Below are 20,226 nucleotides of genomic sequence, written 5' to 3'. Positions count from 1 at the left end.
GCAGATCTTAAGGTGTTTGTCGAGACGTTAGCTCCATGCTTCGACCTGTTGGAAAGCCAGGTGTAGCGGCTTTGTTACCGAACTCAGATCTGACTGCTCACTGCTCAGAAGTCAGTATTCAAGAGGCAGATATTGGCAGAAAGGAAAGTTGCTTTAATCGGAGCCCCAGGAAACTCATACCCCTGGCTCCAAGCATCTTCCCTGGATGCCTCGCACCTGGGTTTTGGGGTCAGTCCTGAGGTGGTAAATGAGAAACTTTGGTTGAGGCTGTGTATGTGTACACGAGTGAAAGGTATTAAACATTTAGGGGAAGCTTTGACTATACAATTTAAGAAACAAATAATAAACATCAGCTTTTATTTTTCTCAGGACTGTTCACAACAGCATTTATTATATGAAGGGATTTGATTCTTTTCTTCAGCTCTGCTACTATTTGTACACGTGACCCAATTCACATGGTAGTTTAAAAGCTACCTCCTTCTCTACGTGCCCTAATACTTTAGCCCATGGATGGAGTGTTAGAAACCACGAAGCCGACTGGGTCGCAAAATCTAGGGAAAGCCTTTTTCATTCCACTTTGTGGAACTCGCAAGTTTGAGGCACTTCAAGAGCTGAGAGCCTTCTGAACTATGAAGGGAAGCTAAATTATAACCAGTCAAGTTAGTGCTTTGCTGTATTCTGATAACAGTAATTTTGTAATGTATGCATAGCACAAAATACAAAGAACTTTGGAGATGGAATTAATTTTGAGTACATTCTCTGCTACATGAGAAACCTGATTTGGGGGCAAATTAAAAGTGCTTTTGTAAGGTTACTATAAAACTATAATGAGATAATATATGAGTAGTTTTTCTTTAGTCTTTTTTAGGCGTGTATGTGGCCAAAACCACGTATGTGACAACACCCCACCCCACCTTGCAGATTTGGGGCCTGAGACTAGAAGCGGGCTATGCATCACTTCCCAAGAGGAGTTTCACGGGAGGACACAAGACCCTTGGTTCTGATGTGGCTCAGGAGAACAGGGTACAGACCCAGGGGGAGTGCGTCTGGGTGGGTGTCGTGTAGCCGTGCCCAGACCTTATTCATCCCAGGACGGCACAGGGGGCAGAGGCCCTTGGACTTTCTCGGCCACAGAGCGGCCTGAGTTTGCAGCAGAGTGCTCTGAGCCCTGGCAGGGCTGGGGAAGCGCTCACGAGGACCAGCCCTGTAGTCGGGAGCATGGAGCGTCCAGGGGACCAACCACGAAGGCCCAGGAAGGACGCATACATCTTGCAAGCTGCCAGCCTGGAGGAATGGTGATCAAGGACCAGGCACGTCACCTAGCCCGGGACTCAGACACAGCCCCTGGGATAGCTGGCGACGTGTGATTTGTTTTCCACCAGCTGGCCAAAGAGGTGAAAGGAGAAACTCTTTTGTTATAGAAAAAATGGCAAATGTTTTTTCTTGTTCTCCTGAGCCCGTGGAATGAGCTTCTGACGCATCCGTCTAGGCCTGGGTGGAAGATGATTTTTATCTAAGCCCAGGTGGGAGGCAAACGCCCCTCTCTTCCCTTTCCTGAGGGAAGAGTTCAATAACTAACTTGCTAAGTGAAAACCCACACAGCTGTGGCAATATTTTAAGTCAAACGTATAAAGATTTTGGAGTAAAACTAGTCCTTTCTGCAAGAATGAGATTCAACAATACCAGCCCATCACTAGGTATGGTCATCGCCATCCAGCCTATGTCCTGCCAGCCTGCAGAAGATCCTGCAGAAAGGATAACCAGGTCACGTGCTCTGTTTCATTTCTCCCAGGCAGTGCAGACACTCTGGAGCAGAAGCAAAATGACAGACGCTCCTGGAGTCACCAGCCCAGCAACCGTGCCTTTATAACCCTGGCCTTATGTTTCCAAATGATGGTAAATATCCAGCTTCTTTCAAAGGTTAAACCCAGATAAATCAGCCAGTAGTACAAGTAAACTGTGGGCACTTATCTGGACTGTCTGTCTGATTAAGGTTGGAAAATCCACCAAAATTTTTTTTGGCTGTGTCAGTGAAAGTTGTCCAGATAATTTCTGATCAAGGAAAGAACAAAGCATCCGTAGAATGCAAGCAGGAATGAAATGGGTTAAAGACACAGGGAGGATACATCGTGATACAATGAGCCCATTCTAGGGCCGAGCTCCCAGATCTACAGACCAAGAGAGAAGTGGGGAATGGTACCTAATCCCCATAAAGGGAGATGCCAAATACACCACCACCCTGAGCAGGTCCTATCAATTTCTGGTCCTTTCCTGGGTGTGTGGTCTCTGCAGGGTTAGCAAGACTGTTCCTCATACAGCGGTGTCCAGGCTTAGGTATGAGGTAGATAAAGTTCATACACACTACCGTCCTCCCCTCAGATGGGCAAGCATCTGTAGGCTGTGTTTGGTAATTCCATTCCAATCTCTCCCTCAAGGCATTGAGACTATGGGAGGTACTGGGATGATCATTTGAAAGGCACTTATGAGAGTTCCTCACCAACGGCCTTCTGGAGCATCTCTAGCGCTGGGTCTACCAGTTGTTCGAGATACTGCTTCACAGCGGTCTCCAATGTCTTGTAGTTGACAAATCCGAGAAGTTCCTTGCCTCAATACTGCTTGTCCTATTTTGAGACTTCTTCATGAATGATGTTCTTAGCTGCAACATAAAACAAATCACCAGGGTAAATTCCAATAATTTCATGAACATTTTAAAGATAGGCACTTTTTCTCAAGTCTTGATTACCCAATGAACCCTATGACAATGTTTCTAAACAGAGTTTTTTTTATAAGGAAAAAAATATTCATGGTCTGATAATGCCAGTTGGAGAAATACTGACTTTTAAGAACCAAAAATTTTATTCTATTCAAAGGTGTTTCAGTTGAGAGTCATCAACCCAAGAAAGAAGTTGAATGTTTATAATTGGTAGGAGAAACTGATTCATTAAATGAAAATAGAAACTCAAAAATTCTTACGGCACTTACAGCTCTCCCAAGAATACATCCAGACTACAGCTGGAGGACTCCTACCATGGAAGGAAGAATGCTGTTTTTATCAAGTGCCAAAACAAAGATGCACGCACACACACACACACACACACACACACGCACGCACGCACCATGGGCACACACCCTATTGGCATTTGGGCTGCAGCAGAATGGAAGTTGGAATTCTGCCAGGGGAAGCAAGGAGTTTCTTGTCAAAGCATTGACCTCTCTGGTCTTGGATTAGGGGTGAAGAGGAGGGAAGAGACGGGGTAAGTGAAATTGCCTCGCCTCGGAACAAAGGAGCAGGAGAAAGCTGGAAGTAGGTGGTGGAATCGTCTTCTATTGAATTGGTGAGGTCAGCGCACCACACTGATGGGTGGGAAGCTGTTACAGATACTAAGGGGTCCCTCGTGTGGGCACAGTCAGCTCTTCGCACACTTTTCACGTGCCGGAAGTAGCTTCTGGTCTTGGTAAACACCATGCTGCTTTTGCGGGAGCCTTGTCCCCAGACTCACCTTTTTGGGGATTGGCTGCAAGTATGAGTATCCAGTTTTTAAACTCCTCTCTGATTTTGTTATATAAGCGGGACTCTTTCTCCTTTACAATTCCTTCTCCTTCTATTAACTTTTCAACGTCCCGATTAAACACCTTAATTTTCTGAAAAATGAGATAAAAGCATCATTCTGGGCTGTAATCATATCACAGAGCTGGGATCTGGGACAGCTGAGTGTGGTGTGGGACCTGGGGTTTCAAAGGGGTCCAGTGACCCACCAGCCACTTCATCCCCCGGGTGAGACCCAGGGAGGGCAGGGCAGGGCTCCCGCAAGCCACAGGCGGGGAAGCTCGCATATAGGGAGGGCCACCACAAGATGTGCAGGGCCACCAGGAAGGATGCGACCATCTAAGGAGAAGCCAGTTTCTGTGCCCGAGGGTCACACGGGGTCCCCGGTAATCTTCACCTCCATCAGAAAGAACATTTTATAGGCTTCGTTGCTGGGGAGGTTATCTCCACACTGGCGCAGCTCCTCTGTCGCCCTCTGGTGACTCTCCTTTATTTGATTCTCTAACAAAGGGAGCAATTTCTGAACAACAGAAGAGCAAACAACGAAAGCCCGCAGACTGATGAGCTTAGCTGACAAGTTTTGCAGGTGTATGGGCAGAGTCTCATTTGAGAGCATTTAAGGGGATCCGGAATTTCTATTATTGTGTGAAGCCTGTTGAGATGGACCCCTGTTAAGAGCTCGAGAAGGGCTTTGGATGCAATGCTATGCACTACAGCTTCAACCGTCTGGTGTCAAGAACTTTGCAGTTCTGTCAAGTGACCAGAGCGGGGAGGAATCAGATGGCGGCCAGTTTTTGTTTTTGTTTTTTTGCTGTGTTTGGCTCAGTGCTTTTCATTGAGAGGAGAAGTAACCTTGTGCTGACTTTAAAAAATGCACAACATGGACAATGTGAGTTAAGTTTTATTTGGGGCAAAATGAGGACTATAGCCCGGGAGACAGCATCTCAGAGAGCTCTGAGAAACTGCCCCAAAGAGTTAGGGGGGGTTGGTCGGTACATATGTGGTTTTGGTGAAGGGGGAGTCCATGCCATCAAGAACATATGTTTTGCAGAAGGTTCTGCTCGTCTCGTGAAGTTTACTGCTAGTCACGAGGTGCAGACGTCACCATGAAGGATTTTAGTGCTCTTCTAGATATGAGGAGATACAAGAATTGGGCTCATAAAATCTTCTGAGAATATCTAACCATCTGAAGACCTGTTCTGCCAGTTTTTCCCAGAGCACAGAGGGCCTCATTCCTGATCTCCACCCTGAACTCCTTTCAAGGGGTGTTGAAGGTCAGCAACTACAATAGCTCATGATTTAATCCTTGTAGAGGCAGATGGCAAGTGACAGTTTGTAGCTGATGCTTGAATATAATGGAAGACTTCTTTAGCAAAATGTTATGTTGGTGGTCATTTGAGCATTACAAACTGATGAATGGTGCTTTGGTAGAGGCTATGTCTGTGTGTCGCTGGAAGGCTGGGGACAGTCCTAAGCGGTCAACGTTGCTAACAACAATTTAACAAAGAGGAAGAGCAGGAAGGATGCAGAGGGGCACCAAGGAGGGCTATCTTTGGGCCAAGCATCATTCCAAGCCCTTCACATCGCAGTGAAGCCCTGCACTGCGGTACAAAGCATGTGTCTTCATTGCCTCTTTTTTCACAAGAGAGGCACCTTAGGCTCAGAGAGCCAAACTGCTTGATATCATTGCTGAGCTGGTAAGCAGTAGAGTTCCACTTTGCGTCCCGTTCACCACCTTTACAGCCCGAGCAGGTAGACACTACAGGTAAAGACACCTGTGTGAATGACGCTGGTACAGCCAGCCAGGCAGGCTGAGCTCATTGAGATTTAGATGCAGTTTGTGGATTAGGGTACCAAGACATCGATAAGGTCTCAGCCTCTCTCTCTGTCTCTCTCTGTCTCTCTCTCTCCAGTTTGTATTTGTATCTCTAGGCAGAAATGTATTAACTTTTTCCCTGATATTTCAAATTATCATAATTGAGTCTTGATATAAATTTTTTAAATTAATTTAAAATAGTACACCACGTAAATTCAAAATTGTAAATGAAATATTTAAATGTTGAGAACTATGTTATGAAAAAATTATCAAGATGCAAAGTGTTTTTGCAAAAAGGATGTTTTTCTCAATTAGACACTTCACATCTTTTAGGATGGTATTATCAAAAAAACAAAAGACAAGCGTTGGCAAAGATGTGGAGAAATTGGAGCCCTTGTATACTGTTGATGGGAATTCAAAATGGTGCAGCCACTAAGGAAAGCAGTAAGAAAGTACCTTTAAAAATTAAAAATGGGACTACCATATGATCCAGCAATCTCACTTCTGGGCATTTATTCAAAAGAATTGAAATCAAGATCTCAAAGAGATATTAGCACTCCTGTGTTCATCGTGGCACCATTCACAATAGCCAAGATGTGGAAACACGTAAATGTTCATGGAAAGGTAAATGGATAAAAACTGTGGTAGATATATGCAATAGAATATAATTCAGCCTTTTTGCAATATGTGATAACATGAGTGAACCTTGAGAACGTTACGCTAAGTGAAATAAGCCTGTCACAGAAAGACAAACACTACATAATTCCATTCACGTGAGCTATCTAAAACTCATGCAATCAGAGAGTGGGAATGGTGGTTGCCAGGCGCTGGGGGGAGGAAGAAATGAGGACTTGCTAACCAAAGGGCAAAAAGTTTCTGCTATGAAAGATAAGTAAGTTCCAGAGCTCTGCTGAAAAATATTGTGCCAATAGTTAACAATACTGCATTGTTCACTTAGACTTTTGTTAGGAGGGTGGACCTCATGATAAATGTTCTTTCCACAATAAAATTAAATTTAAAAATATGTTTACATGGTGCTTACTAAGCGCCTACATGATTCTAAGGGCTTTACAGATATTTAATCATTGAACAACCAACTTTAAAGAAAGGCAAATGCACCAGAAGGTTAAGCAGCTCGCCCAGGGTCACATACCAGGTGGTCTGGTTGCTAAGTGTTTGCTGTTAACATAAATTCACGAAGGACCCAGTAGGATCATTTTTCCAGTGCTACTGTGAGTGCCTTTCCTGCAAGGGCTGAGTCCCAGCATGTGGGCACACAAGGATTAAATCTCAGATGTTCAACAACAAAGCACTTCAGCACACTTTTTTATCCAAGACTTAACTTCCCCAGACACCTTGAACAGTGGTTTTCAAAGCGTGGTCCCTGGGTCAGCAACGTCGACCTCAACTGGGAACTCGTTAGAAACATAAATTTGGGGACCACACCCCAGACCTCAGAAACTCTGGGACAGGGCACAGCCGGCTGGATTTTAACAAACTCTCTCGCAGATTCCGCTGCTCCCTCAGGGTTGAGAACCATGGGTGTGATTATTACAGAATCTTCTCTCTGTTCGGTGAGCAGAGTTTTCTCTCCCATGACCCCTAACACTACTGGAAACGATCTGTTTCTTCCATTCAGGGCAGGAGCAGAGAGGAACAAGGAACCAGGGTGGTATGTATAGAGTGCTGGCCAGAACATGTGCGTGTGCCATATTATTTAATCCTAACCGCGATACTGTGAAGCATTAGCAGGATAAGAAAGCAAAAACTCAGCGAGGCTGAGTCATCTCCCAAGGGCACAGAGCAAGTAGCAAACCTGGTCTGCAAAAACTCACCATTTTCCCACCGTCTCTCCTTAAAGCAGGAGTGACCTCTATATCTTATTACCCTTCTCCCCCTGAACTTGCCGTTCAGGAAGAGCAAGTTCTTAAATAAAGTGAAAGGAAAAAAGTACCCGATTCAACGGGAAAAATCCCAGTGTTTTGCAAGATTTTGTGGGACTCAGATGAGAAAGAAAGTGAAGACATTTTGAGAAACCAGAGTGTGCTCTGCCTTATGAAATACCCTATTACAATTTTTCATCAGAGTCCAAGAAAACATGGTTTCTTTAAGTAAGCCAATAATCTTAACACCGAAATAAAGACGAGGGTAGGTTATGCTCATTGTATAATTTTTATATATAATTTGGTAGTCATCTATGCCAATTCCGGTAGGCGGGGCTGCTTTCCATGGAGTCCAAGGTTGTCCTAAAGAATCTTACCTGAAGTGCGGATGTGTTTGAAAGAACGTCATTTCCTCCTTGGTTGCTTCGGCCAAGCTCAGCTTGTTCGTGACCTCCGGCTGACCCCGGCACCTCACTATCATATAACCTCTCTTGAGATGGTATGTGAGGTCCTGCATGACTTTCAGGACACCTTTCTCAGCGCCCTTGTCCGCTAGATCTGGTTTGGTCAGGATTCCTGTGAGGTGATTAGAGAAGGGCACTGGAGAGCTTGGTCCTCTAGTCAAATATACCGAATGCTGCTAGGCTACGGGATCTTTTATCGGCCATGATCAGCAAAGCCTCTTGCAGCCTTGATGGCCCAGCGTCTGACAGCCCGTTCAGTCATTCATCCCATCGTCACTCCTCTTACTTGTACTTTTCTTCACTCACCCATTCACTCAGCTCATGAACTGCCTTGTGTAATTCATGTAACAAATGTCTCTTGGGTGGTTGCTGGGTGCCAGACACTTAGGCGGCATACTTCATCAGAACCGACCCACTCCATCACCATGCTTCCAAAAACACGTCATCCCCTACTGTAAGGAGGGCCTGTGCCCTCTCTCTAATGTCTCCTGTCGCAGACTCACTCTGCCTCTTCTGGTGGGAACCTCCTTCGATGTCCTCCCTCCTTCCTCTCTCATGTTCCTGCCCTCACTCCTTCCTGCTCACATTGGACCAGAAGCTTTGATCTCCAAGTGACTGTGTTCTTGATGGATGCTTGCTTTGCTTCCACATTTGGGCTGTTGTGAATAAGGCTGCTGTGTACATGTGTATACTGCATTTCCTTTTTAAACCTAGCACACTGTTCTCTATTTCTGCACTTGACCCTAGAATGCATGGAAAGTTTGCATTGATGTTATAATGCTGTCCGGAATATACTGAGGTCAGATTGTGTATACTCTATGGTTATGGTACTTGGCTGAATTTATAACAATAATAGCTAATATTGAGCAAGAACTTTTGGTTATTAGAGCGTGTGGCTAATGAGAAGAACAGAAAACTATTACTGGTGTTATTCAATTGCTGTGGAGACGCTGCTATCCAAATAGATCAATCTGCTGAACAGATGATGTTGTCTTCTGTGGTCATCAATAAGACATCCCTAATGACTTACAATGACTCGTGACCCGAAACCTGAGTCTTCTCTCTGGTTCCATGTGCTCTAGACACCTGTAAAAGTCAGCAGCTAACAGGGTACAAGTGTAGCCTGGCATATAATAACACATTACACGTGAGCTGTATTCCCCTAGCGTTATTTTTATCCTAACTGGAAAACTAGGCATTTGTTGAGGAAAAAGCGGAAAAGGCAATGATATACTGAGTATCCATTTAGTGGAGGAAAATGACTTGCAAATTTTCAGGAAGGCAAACTCAACGGGTAGGTGAAGTGATTGGGAGAGAAGTGATATTAAATAATAATATAAAAAATGTTTAAATAGCAGCTATTATTTGCCCAAGGATATGTAGCCAGTAAGTGGTAGAACAAGGATTCAAACCCAGGAAGTCTGTGCTCTTAAACCAAGTCCCCTATAATGCCTTCCACAGTGACTTTTTAAAAAAAAAGAAATTGAAGGGAACCCATCTACCCCAGGAAGCATCCTGCTTGAATATAAATTCTGCAGACACCTGTGCTCCAATGTAAGCCTGGAAGAATGTTCCCTGAGTATGTTCACGCAGGCCCTGGGAAAGTCTTTTCCATGCACCAAGGACTCACAAGAACTTTACCTGTGGAACTGCAGAGCTGATGGGTCACTTTCTCCTTTCTGGACCACTGTGGGAGAACAAATAAGGCATTTCTCCTCCCCCATCCAGAATGGTTCAAGAATGCAAACAAGGGACGATAGGAAGGAGGGCAAAGAACCTCCAAATGTTGGCCACACATCTAACCCTGACTGTCAGTGAGGGTGACCCATCTGCTGTGCTCGGCTCCACCCCGAGCCCATGGAGCTTCCCTGGGAACGGCACTTGGATCTAAGGCAGGATGTGGGCTACATTCCAGGACCTTCTAAACATATGAGGGGTCTCCCCCTGGCTTCCTGTCCTCTAGAAGCTTGGTCCTTTCTTCTTACCTATGGTCCTGTCTCCATCGGGGTCCACCTCCTGAGCCATGCTCAGTGCCTCTGTGGTGGCGATGTCCACGTTGCAGGGGACCACCACCAAGTTGATTGTCTGCTGCCTCTGGATGTATTGACAAGTGCCTTGATCTGATGCCAAGGAATCACAAAGGAAGAACACGTCTCTGGTCACCCAAGAGCACGGCTAGACATCCCAGAGCGTGACCCAGTTTTTACACTTCTGGGCTTTGGCTTAGCCTGTCCCCTTCCTCTGGAATGTCCACCCACTTGCCCTTATTGAGCTCTCTGTTGATGTCCTACTTATCCTCCAAAGCTCATCACTGATATTTCTTCTTTCTCAAAGACTCCCTGATTCCTATGGCTAGATGAGACCCCTCCTTCATCGACAGATCTTCCCTGTGACAGTCCTGAGACTATGGCAGGAAGAAGCAGCATACTCTGACCCCAGGCAAGCATCTTTCTCATACCCTAGGAAGTCCCACCCGTTTGCTGAATGAAGTGGGGTAAGAAGTGTGGAATTAGTCCCTTAACGCAGTAAGGGAAATGACCTAACTACACTGCTCCCAGAGAGACAGAGAATGGTGATTTGGATATAGGAAGAAAGAGTAATTTAACTGCCCAAGACAGTTGAGCTAGCAGAGACCCCATCCAGAAAGGACCGACACAATCCTAGTTGGGCTATGGTTGAGTTCCCAACACTGGAAGTGCCTCCCGTCAAAGGGAGGAGGGCAGTTAAATGACCCCAGTCCTTGGGCAGGAGGGTATCGCCTTCTCCCCATCCTCCACCTTGTCCCTTTACACCCTGGACCCCAATCCCGCTCCTGAGACCATCCTCGTCTCCTTGGCCTCTGTGTGAGCTGGCCTGGCAAAGGCTTGACAAGGCTGCTCTTGGGGTGAACCCAGCCCAAAGATCATGTGTGACTCTGGCATCCCAGTGACGACTATGTCCTCAGGCAACCTTAGGGGGGAAGGTCTTTGGCAAAGAAGCCCAGGGCTCAGTGGCTGTCGGTTTGTGCTGGGTCACTGCTGGTCAGCAGTTCTCATTCCTGTGCGTTGTGCTGGCCTTTCTGCCCCTGATCAGAGATAACAGTCTGAGTTCCGATTGACTTACGTAGCGTTAGTTTAAAAAACTGTTGCTAAAATTGGCAGATCCCATGTAAAAATCCAATTTCTGGCTTCTTTTAAATATCGGGATAGTGGTAACCCTGGGCCAACATTCTCACAGGACAACATTGGGCAGGGCGTCAATACCTATACACCTCCAGTGCCACTGAGTCAACTTCTGTTTCCATGACCTACCAGGCCCTTGTCAGAATCTGAGTATGAGGCCCCAGCCCTAGATGGTCCTACCCCAGCCTCCTCCCCAGCTACTCAGAGTGAGGGCTGGGAAGGTGCAACAGAGCCCTTGGGGCTGCCGGCAGAGACCTCAGAAGTCTCCCAACTTAGTGTGGGACCCGTTCCCAAGTTCCAGAAGGGCCCATCTGCAGTCCGGCATCACGGGGCTGGTTTCCCACGGCCACCCTGGTGATGCCGGGAAGATCAAGGAGGGTCAGATCTGGAACCTCAGGGGAGGTGATCTCCAGACTAATGAGCTCGTGGCTAATGCCAACTCCATTCCCAGCTATGACCTCCTGGGCTCCAGAGACCGAGAGGAGAAAAACCGAGAGTCCAAATGAACAACCCAACTTAGCAGAAGCAGTGAAACCTGTGGGCAGCTACATATTTCACCTATATTTGGGGACAGCCCTGATGTGAGAAATAGGCAGGGAACTTAGGGCACAGCCCTGATGAATTGCCTAATTCTCTAGAGATAGAAGTTGGGGTCCCGGCGATGACAGCCAGGCTGTTCCTCTGTAAACTTTTCCTGCCTTAATTATCATTCAGGGTCACGACCTAAGATATGAGTTTGTAACTTTGTACTGAAGTGTACCATAGGTACCGGAAGGTACCCATTGTCTTAAGCACGTGGCTTGGTGAGTTTCACGTTTCACAGGCTGGACCCCGTACTGGTGCTTATAGCTGAGGGCTCTTCCTTTTCATTACCATGTGTTATTCCACCCTGTGCCTCGATGCAGTCTACTGTTGATGGACATTGGGTGGTTTCCGATGGGGGGAGGGGCGATCACAAGGGCGCTGCTATGAACATTCTGGAACCTGATTTTTGGTGCACCTTTTGGCTGGAGTTTGGGGGCATCATGGGGTGGGCACCCCTCCAGCCTTAGTCGATATTGTGCCAGTTTTCCAAAGTGGTTACAGCAACTTGCCCTCCCATCAGCAGTGGACCAGCGTTCCAAGACACTATTCTAAAGAGACTCATTATAGCTCCTCACACAGAACGTTCACCCAAGCTGGCACCCATGGTGCCCTCCTAGTCTTGCCCACAGAGCTCACGGCTAGAGAGAGTCTGGGCAGATCTGGACAGGGCTGCAGGATGTGCCGGGCACGAGGCAGCCCAGGACAGGCATAGCCAGCACAGAGAGTGCAGACCTTTTATTATCTGAAGCTAGGAAACTTGCCAATCGAGGGTCTCAAGAAGCTTCTGTTCCAAGGGATGGATGCTAGAATTGGGGCAGTACTTCTCTATCTGGGGGGGGGGGATCCCTCTGGTGAGCCAGCTGAGACAACAGGATTCTCGGGGTGCTGAGCCCACGGAGTCATGTAAGAACCCCAGCCTCAGATGCTAAGTTCATTGCTCGGTAAGGAAGAAGCCCATCTCCCTGGAACGGAAGCTGTGGCTGCAGAGTTTCCTGTTATGATCAGGGTTGATTTTCGCCTGCCTGGCTGAGCCCAGCTTGAGAGCAGGAAGGGGGAGAAGCCCGGGGGAGGGGTGGGCATGCTCAGGGACCTAGGGGGCAGGGTTGCGAGGGGGTGACCTCCAGGGTCCCCTCTGAGCAGGTACAGAGGCGGATTCCAGGAGCAACTGAGCCTTTTGATCATTCTGTGCTTACCTAAGGCTAATCTCAACTGTTGGCTATGCTTCCAGAAAAGATGGGTGGGTGGGGTCAGCGTTGGGGGAAGCTGCATTGGATGGGGACAGGGACGTGGCCACAGGCAAGCAGCCACGTTAGGTTGGAGCAGCTCCTTGGGACACACATACCCAGCAGTGACCAGGGTAGCTGGGGCCGGGGGTCCTGTAGGGGACACTTCCCAGAGGAGGGGCAGGTAAACTGAGACCCAAAGGAAGAGTAGGAATTAGGCAGGCAAGGAGGAGGGACAGCATGTGAGGGACGGCATTTGAGGCAGGGGCACTGGCACATGGAAAAGCCTGGAAAGAAGAGACGGGTGCTTGCTGTGGAGCTGGAGAGGCCCCGATGACCGAGGATGACTGGGGTTAGAAGGTGCCGACCTGTAGCCGCCCGCGGGGCCCTACCTTTACGTATTTCCCTCTCCGCCTGAGGGGTCTCGCACCTGGAGCTCCGTCTTCTGGCGGCTGATTCTCCCTGTCCACTTGCACTCCTGCTTTGTCAGTTTCAGCACCAGCGGACACCTGGCTATGATTCCTGAGACTTTCCCAAACATCCTGTTTCCCTTAAAAAGAAGAGTTCACGCGTGCCCTTTGCTCTTATTCTCCCCAGTGTCCCCAGAGGCCTCGTCTGAAATCTCCAAGCCCCATCACTTTCCCCGGGGCCCTAGAAAGGCCTGGGGCATGGTCCGGGTGGAAGCCCAGGGCCCGGACAGGCAGGCTGTGAAGCGGTGAGATCCGCCTGACCCTGTCCGGCCCCTCCGAGCCTCTCCCGTCCTGCTGTGGAGGCAGCACACAGCACTGTCCTACAAGGCAGGTATGCCCAGGGCTACCTGCCTGCCTCACAAGACTGCCATGGCCACACTGGCCTCCAGACTCTCTGCTCTGTTGTTTCTCTCCCCAAAATGCTGAACCCAGGGCGGAGGGGAGGAGCCCTGTCCCCACTCTGACTCCATCACATGTCAGGCACTGGGGCTGGTGGGAAACTCACAGGAGACTCTGGAGTAAAGGACCAGCTGCCTGTAGTCAGAAGGAGGCACAGGCCAGGGCGCTCTTACTGGGGGCTGTGCAGGGTCCTGGCAGCCCTCGGCATCCCCACTCCCTCCTCTGTGCCCAGGAGGCAGCCCTGGCCCCCTGGGTTCTGGTTGGGTTTGGCTGATGGACAGTGCTGGCAGGAGATGGGAATGAGGGAGGGAACCAGGACAGGGGAACCTCTACCCACTACAGGATGCCATCTCCTTCCTTGTTTTTTTCCTTTATAATTATTTTATTAAATCAGAAATGTACAACCGCTTTTTAACTCTACACACACTTTAAAAATGTTTAAAGGAAACAGGGACTTCCCTGGCGGTCCAGTGGTTAAGGCTCTGCACACCCAACGCAGGGAGCGTGGGTTCGATCCCCGGTTGGGGAACTAGATCATGCATGCTGCACAGCATGGCCAAACAAAAAAATGTTTTTAAAGGAAACATTGTGTCTTATCACACCATGATCCTGGCTAATAGCTTCTCAAAGCATTGAGAAAATTCTTCAAAAAGACTTCACATGTTACCTGAAACTCACAAATTAACAAGATCAAAGAAGAAATGCTTCTACACTGTTAGAAAGATGACTAGAAAGAAACCGACTGATACAGGCCCAGCGATGACTACTGACAGGTAAAAGAGGACTCAGAAACTAGGGGCAGCAGGAACACCCAGGGCCCTGCCCCCCGGCCGCCTGCCCACACCACACACTCCAGACGCAGCCGTCCAGGGCTTGTGGGAGCTGCCCTCCCGGGGGCCTTCCCGGCGACCTCTCCTGAGCCCACTGGTCCCCGGGATGCCTTGTGGCTTGCAGGAGGCTGGCCCGGCAGAGCTTACCACTGCCTCTGGGAAGGGCGACCCCCGATAGCGCCTCCAGCACGGACCTCTTGCCCGAGCTCTGGTCCCCAGTGACAGCGATGGCGGGCAGGACCAGGCCCTGCTCCACACCCAGGGCCCGCAGGGAGTCGATGAGGTCACTGCAGGGCCGCACCTTCTCCTCGTACTTGTTGTACAGGTTGTTCTCAAGCCCCTGGAAGAGACACCACAGACTTCCCAGTCTTGGCCTCTGGTGGGGCTCCCACCACCTTCGGGAATTTGTGGCCGAATTAGAAACAGGAGGGATGAGAGTTGGATCGGGATGTGCCTGCAGGGAGGCCCCTGTGCTCTCGTCCTGTGGAGGATTTGCTTCTGCTGCTGGGGGGGAATATTTGGCTGGGGCTGGAGATGGAGATGGAGACAGGCAGAGACAGGCCATCTGGCGCCAAGCGGCAGGCGTTCCCCGCTGGAGGGGGGAGAGGAATGGGCCCGTGGCTGCCGAGCCGGGGTGGGGTGGGGAAGGCAGGCTGGCAGTGATGACAGCGTCAGTCATAGCTGGAGGCAAAGCTCCCAGGAAGGAGACCCCGGCACAGGGAACGGAGCCCGCAGATTCATGTCCAGGAAGGCCATTGCTGCCCCCAGAGACTGTGTCTGTCCCTGGTGCTTGTTGGAAGTGCCCAGGAGAGAGGGCGACACCAGTTGTGCGCCTGGGGCTGGACCAGACTTGCAGGTTTTATTTCCCGCCTTTCCCCGCCCCCACAACCCCCACGGGCTGCTGGGAGGCGCCCTTCCTGGCCATACCTGCGCCCGACTTACCTTTGACGTCTGCCGGTCCCTGTTTCCTCCTGGCTGCTGGTGGTTCAAATTCAGCAGACTGAAGCCCTTGGCGAGGAAAACCGGGTCCTTTCCTCCCCCCTGCCAGTTTGGGGGGTACATCATCTGTCCAGGTGCCGCGCCCGGTGGCAGTAGTGGCTGCCGCTGGAAGGAATGCATTTCTTCTTTGGGACAGTGTTGGGAGGAAACTGAGCTGCACGTAGGGCTTAGGCACCAGCTGTCTCCTGGGAAGCTGGTGGGTGCGGTCACCACTGCTCAGAACCTCCGATCTTCCTGGCACGCTCTACAAAGACACAAGTTGGGAACGTGGCCCAAAGGTCCCCCAGCAGACCTCCCCAGGGCTGCATTTTTTCCAGCTCTGCCTTGCCCAGCCCCGTACAACCCACCCTCTGCACACAGGGGAGGCCAGGAGCCCAGCAGAGGCCCCGTCTGCAAGAGGGGCAGATGGCAACGCACAGGCGCAGAGCACAAGAGGGGTCTCCATGAGCTCCCAGGGCCTGGGGACGAGCGAACTCCACGCTTCCAAAGGAGAGTTTGAATGTCCCACTGTTACTTCTGATGGGCTCCGTGTCACCTGAGCTTCAGGACTGGACAGGAGACCGTAAGGTGCAGAGAGATGACAGGCAGCCCCTCCTGGGTCCGTTTGAAGCCAATCTCTGCCCTGCCATCACTGTTTCTCACACAGACTAGGTCAGGCTGCTGGGGAGCCTGGGAGAAATGGTTGACTGGGTCTCTTGCTTCTCCATGGGGACTATAATCAGGTAGTCAGCACCCTAGAAAGAGCTGGCGGTATTGAGTGCCGGCCTCACCTAGCGCTGCTCTAAGATGTTCATTTCATTTTCACAACAACCCTACGTGTTAGCTGCCAATTTTCATTTTTCCAGGTCAAGAAGCTGAAGCGCAGAGGTCCAGTTACTGGCCTAAGTCAGGGCCCAGAGGCCAGCCAGCGGCTCTGAGTCATGAATCCTCTCCTGCTATGACCTCCACTGGGAGCAGAGTGGATACAGCGAGTGGAATGGCTCCACACCCCCCTACCAAATGCATGTCCACCTGGACACGTGGATGTGACCTTATTTGGATAAAGGTCGCTTGCAGATGTAACTGATAAGAATTTGGAGATGAGGGTGGGCCCGAAATCCAAGAAGAGACAGGCAGAGAGGATTTGAGACCCAGAGACCCACGGCCAGAGGGCAACAGAGGCAGAGATTGGAGGGATGCTGCCCCAAGCCGAGGAACCCCAAGGTGGGCAGGAACCCCAGAAGCTGGGATAGAGGCCTGGAAGGGATGCTCCCTCACACTTCCAGGAGGAACTAATTCTGCCGACGCCTCGACCTGGAACTTCCGGCCTCCAGAACCAGGGGAGAATAAATGTCTTGTTTTATGCGTCCGAGTTTGGGGAATTTTTTATGCCAGCCCCAGGGCACTAAGCAGTGGGGAGGATTGGAGTCTTGAGGTGGCCCCTCCCCCGTAGCTGGCCTTTGGGGCGTCCACTGGTACCCCGTGTCCAGCTGTGGTCCTGCAGTCCAGCCCTCCGTCCGCCCCTCTACTCAAGAGCGGCCCCTGTGCACACATTGTGGCCCTTTTCCTTCTAAACCCCTGGTCTCATCATGTCACTGCCCCTTCTAAAAACCTCTGTCATGTTTTCTTTCAGAACAGAGTTCCTAAAAAATTTGATCCTAACCTACCTTTTCATATTTTATAGCACCTCTGAATGCTGGGCCGAACAGTTTGTCTTCCTCAGACTGCACATACGGACATTCACGACTTTGTGTGTGCCACTGACCTATTTTTAAAAATGAGGGTGATTTGTTCATTCATTCATTCATTCAACAAGTATGCTTTGAGGACTGATATGGGCTGAGTCATGTCCCCAAGTTCCTATGTTGGAGTCCTATCCCCCAGGACCTGAGTGTGTCTGTACTGGAGATATGGCCTTTAAAGGGGAGATTGAGGTAAAATGAAGCCACTAGGGTGGGTCCTAATCCAATCTGACTGTCTTTATGAAAAGAGGGGATTAGGACCCAGAGGTGCACAGAGGAAAGAGCACGTGAAGACACGGGGAGAAGACTGCCGTCTACACACCCAGGAGAGAGGCCTCAGGAGAAACCAACCCTAACGACCCATTGATCTTGGACTCTTGGCCTCCAGACTGTGAGAAAATAAATTTCTGTTGTTTAAGTCACCCAGCCTGTGACACTTTGTTATGGTGTCCTGAGCAAACTAATACAAGGACCTACTATGTGCCAGGTAGTTCCTGCCATGGGGGTACAGTGGTGATCAAGCCAGATAAAGTCCCTGCTTCTAGTATATACATTCTGTCAGGGACACCCCACAAACAAATAAGCCAACCAACAATGATATAACCCCAGGTGACGATGAAGTGTCTGGAAGAAAGGTAGTGGCTTATAGAGCCAGGGGTCAGCTGTCAGGGGGTAGGGAGTCTGTTTGAGGGTGTGTCCGTGTACAGGAAATGAAGGAGCAGAGGAGCAAACATTGAGGACCTGGGAGGAGCCTTCCTGGCAGAGGAAACATAAGTGCAAATGTCCTGAGGTCAGTATGAGCTCAGGGAACTGGGAGAAGCACCACTTTCTCCTGGGGGGCTCAGAAAGCCCAGCCCAGGGGCACCTCCTTTCTTGGGAGGGGGCTGGCCTCTCTGCCTTGTCCTGTCTGGGCTGTGCCCTGGCCTTTCCTGGCATTGTTAGGGCTGGACCTGACACTTGGGTTTGGGCTGGAAGAAGGCAGAGAAGGTCTTCTACCGGCAATCTTCTGAGTGGGCAGCCCCACTGACCCGGAAACTGTAAGCGAAGGGGGATCCCCAGGTTTGGCCCTGCTCCCCGGGGAGCCCTGCGAAGGCTGTCAAGTGGAAGGAGCGCCCTTACCTCTGTGTTCAAATCCTAAGCCAGCACTTCTGTTCCCGCTTGTGGATGAAGGGCAGTGAGATCACTCTGCACAAACTCACGAGTGAATTGGTTGGAAGGCCAGCCTCACAGCCAACCTGTCGGCCGATCCCAACGTTTGGGGCTGCGTGGGAACGACGCAGACACTAGCTGGCCAGGAACCGCTGGCGCCTAGCCCTTGGAGTGCCCCGTGGCGTAAGCTAGCTTTAGAGGAAAGGGCTCTCAGACAGCCCCTCCCTCTGCTTGGGGACCAAAAATAAATCTGGGTTTTTTTCCAGCTGTTTTGTATCTTCCCGTTCTTCTGAACTGCTCTGAGTCCCTGTGGTTTAACCTTTGACGTGTTCCGCATCTCACAGTCTCCCACGCTACCATACTCCCCAGTGAAATTCTTCGTTTTACAAAACACCTAGCCTTCCAGCAAGTATCAACAGAAAATATGATCTCATGCAAAACATCTCTGCTTTTTTTTTTCATTAATAAAATTGCCCTAAAGGACATATCCAGCGGAGTTCCCTGGTGGTCTAGTGGTTAGGATTCGGTGCTTTCACTGCTGTGTCCCAGGTTCAATCCCTGGTCGGGGAACGGAGATGAGTGGTGCGGCCCACCCTCTCCCCGCAAAAAAAAAAAACATATCCAGGGATTTATTTAATCTCCTTAATCTAAGGAAATTATAGTAAAATTATATTAACTTGCTTAATATAAAAACTGAGGAGATTATTTTGCAGAGGGCCCAGCTGGAGGAGTTTGCGCTCCTGGTGGATCAAGTGCTTCTTTTTGTCAAAGAGGGAGAGACCATCTGCCCCACGCAGCCTTGGCCTTGGGAGTGTGGAGGCTCAGGCCGAGCTGTGGGCAGTCCTAGCTGCCTCAGGCTTGGCTTTGCACCTTGGCTCCTGTCCCCAAGGCCTTAACAAAGATTATTCTCATGTTATGGTTTGACTGTGGCACTTTAGAGCAGGGCATGAAAGAGCTAGTCTCGGGGAGTCTGTATGTCCTCTGCCTTTTCTGGGGGAACGGGGTGGGAGTTGGAGCCTCCAGGGTGGTGGGGGGGAGAGGCTGCAGCTGAAGAGGCATTGGTTCCACAGAGAGGCTGGGAGGTGTAGCGTGGCGGAGTATTGGTGTCAGGGCTTCTGTGTGGCAGGATGGGGCGGCAGGATCATATCAAGTGAGGGGCCCCAAGCTCGCTTTAATGATATAAAGACAAGAGGCTGGGCTTCCCTGGTGGCGCAGTGGTTGAGAGTCCGCCTGCTGATGCAGGGGACATGGGTAAAAAAAAAAAAAAAAAAAAGATAAGAGGCTGAAGGCATAAGAGCAGCTGTGGGCAGGAGAGAGATGGCCCGTCCCACACGAGTGTCACTGAGATCACATGCAGAGGGGGTGTCCTGCCTTCCCTCTCATGGGGCAGGACCCAAAGTACTCTAAAGGAACCCTGCCTGTCCCTACTCCCCACCTAGATCCGTGCAGGGACAATGGGCTGTGTCCACTTACGAGAGCGTGACCAGCAGCCCAGGAGTGGGCAAAGGAGGAGGTGGACGGAGGGAGCACTGAAGGGGCAGGAGAGCATCGTTGTGAGTCACCCGTGGTCCCTTTGTGTGTCCTCCATCACCTGCAAGGATGGAGGCTGTGCTGATCTCCGTCCTAGCAGAGGACAGTTTATTACAAAAGGATGTAACTCAGTCCCAGCCAGAGGGAAGATGCTCACAGGGCAGAGCTGGGGTTGTGGCTCAACCTGAGGACAAGTCAGGAAGCCCAGAGCCGTCCGCCCGCCTGGCTGCACACACCAGCGCAGCCGTGCAGCCCGAGCTCGGTCTCCCACCTCCCCCCAGACTGGACTGTCCCCTCGTTTCTGACCACCTTCCAGTCCACCCAGCCCTGGAGTAGCTGGGAGAGCGAATCCATCCCAACATGGACAGCTGGGACCATGGGGACGGTGCCCCCTCTGTTGAAGACACCCCCAAATTATGCTGAGACGACTAACATCACAGATAAGACCC

The 20,226-nt window shown here is 50.2% G+C and overlaps 1 protein-coding gene across 1 annotated transcript; it reads right to left on the bottom strand.

Annotated features, from left to right (window-relative positions):
* Positions 1-1,936: 1,936 nt before the first annotated feature.
* Positions 1,937-20,155, bottom strand: MX2 (MX dynamin like GTPase 2). The gene is given in 13 exon segments (XM_024758434.1): positions 1,937-2,052; positions 2,498-2,656; positions 3,501-3,642; positions 3,945-4,067; positions 4,544-4,628; positions 7,624-7,822; positions 9,696-9,830; positions 11,179-11,337; positions 13,072-13,094; positions 13,096-13,201; positions 14,526-14,718; positions 15,321-15,562; positions 20,014-20,155. Coding segments are annotated over 13 exon segments (1,824 nt in total).
* Between the last annotated feature and the right edge of the window lie 71 nt (positions 20,156-20,226).

Source organism: Neophocaena asiaeorientalis, unplaced genomic scaffold, assembly GCF_003031525.2.
Source record: "Neophocaena asiaeorientalis asiaeorientalis breed wild unplaced genomic scaffold, Neophocaena_asiaeorientalis_V1.1 scaffold45, whole genome shotgun sequence".
NCBI lineage: Eukaryota > Metazoa > Chordata > Mammalia > Artiodactyla > Phocoenidae > Neophocaena > Neophocaena asiaeorientalis.
The sequence above is the reverse complement of the archived record's forward strand: the minus strand, read 5'-3'. Positions and strand labels throughout refer to the sequence as shown.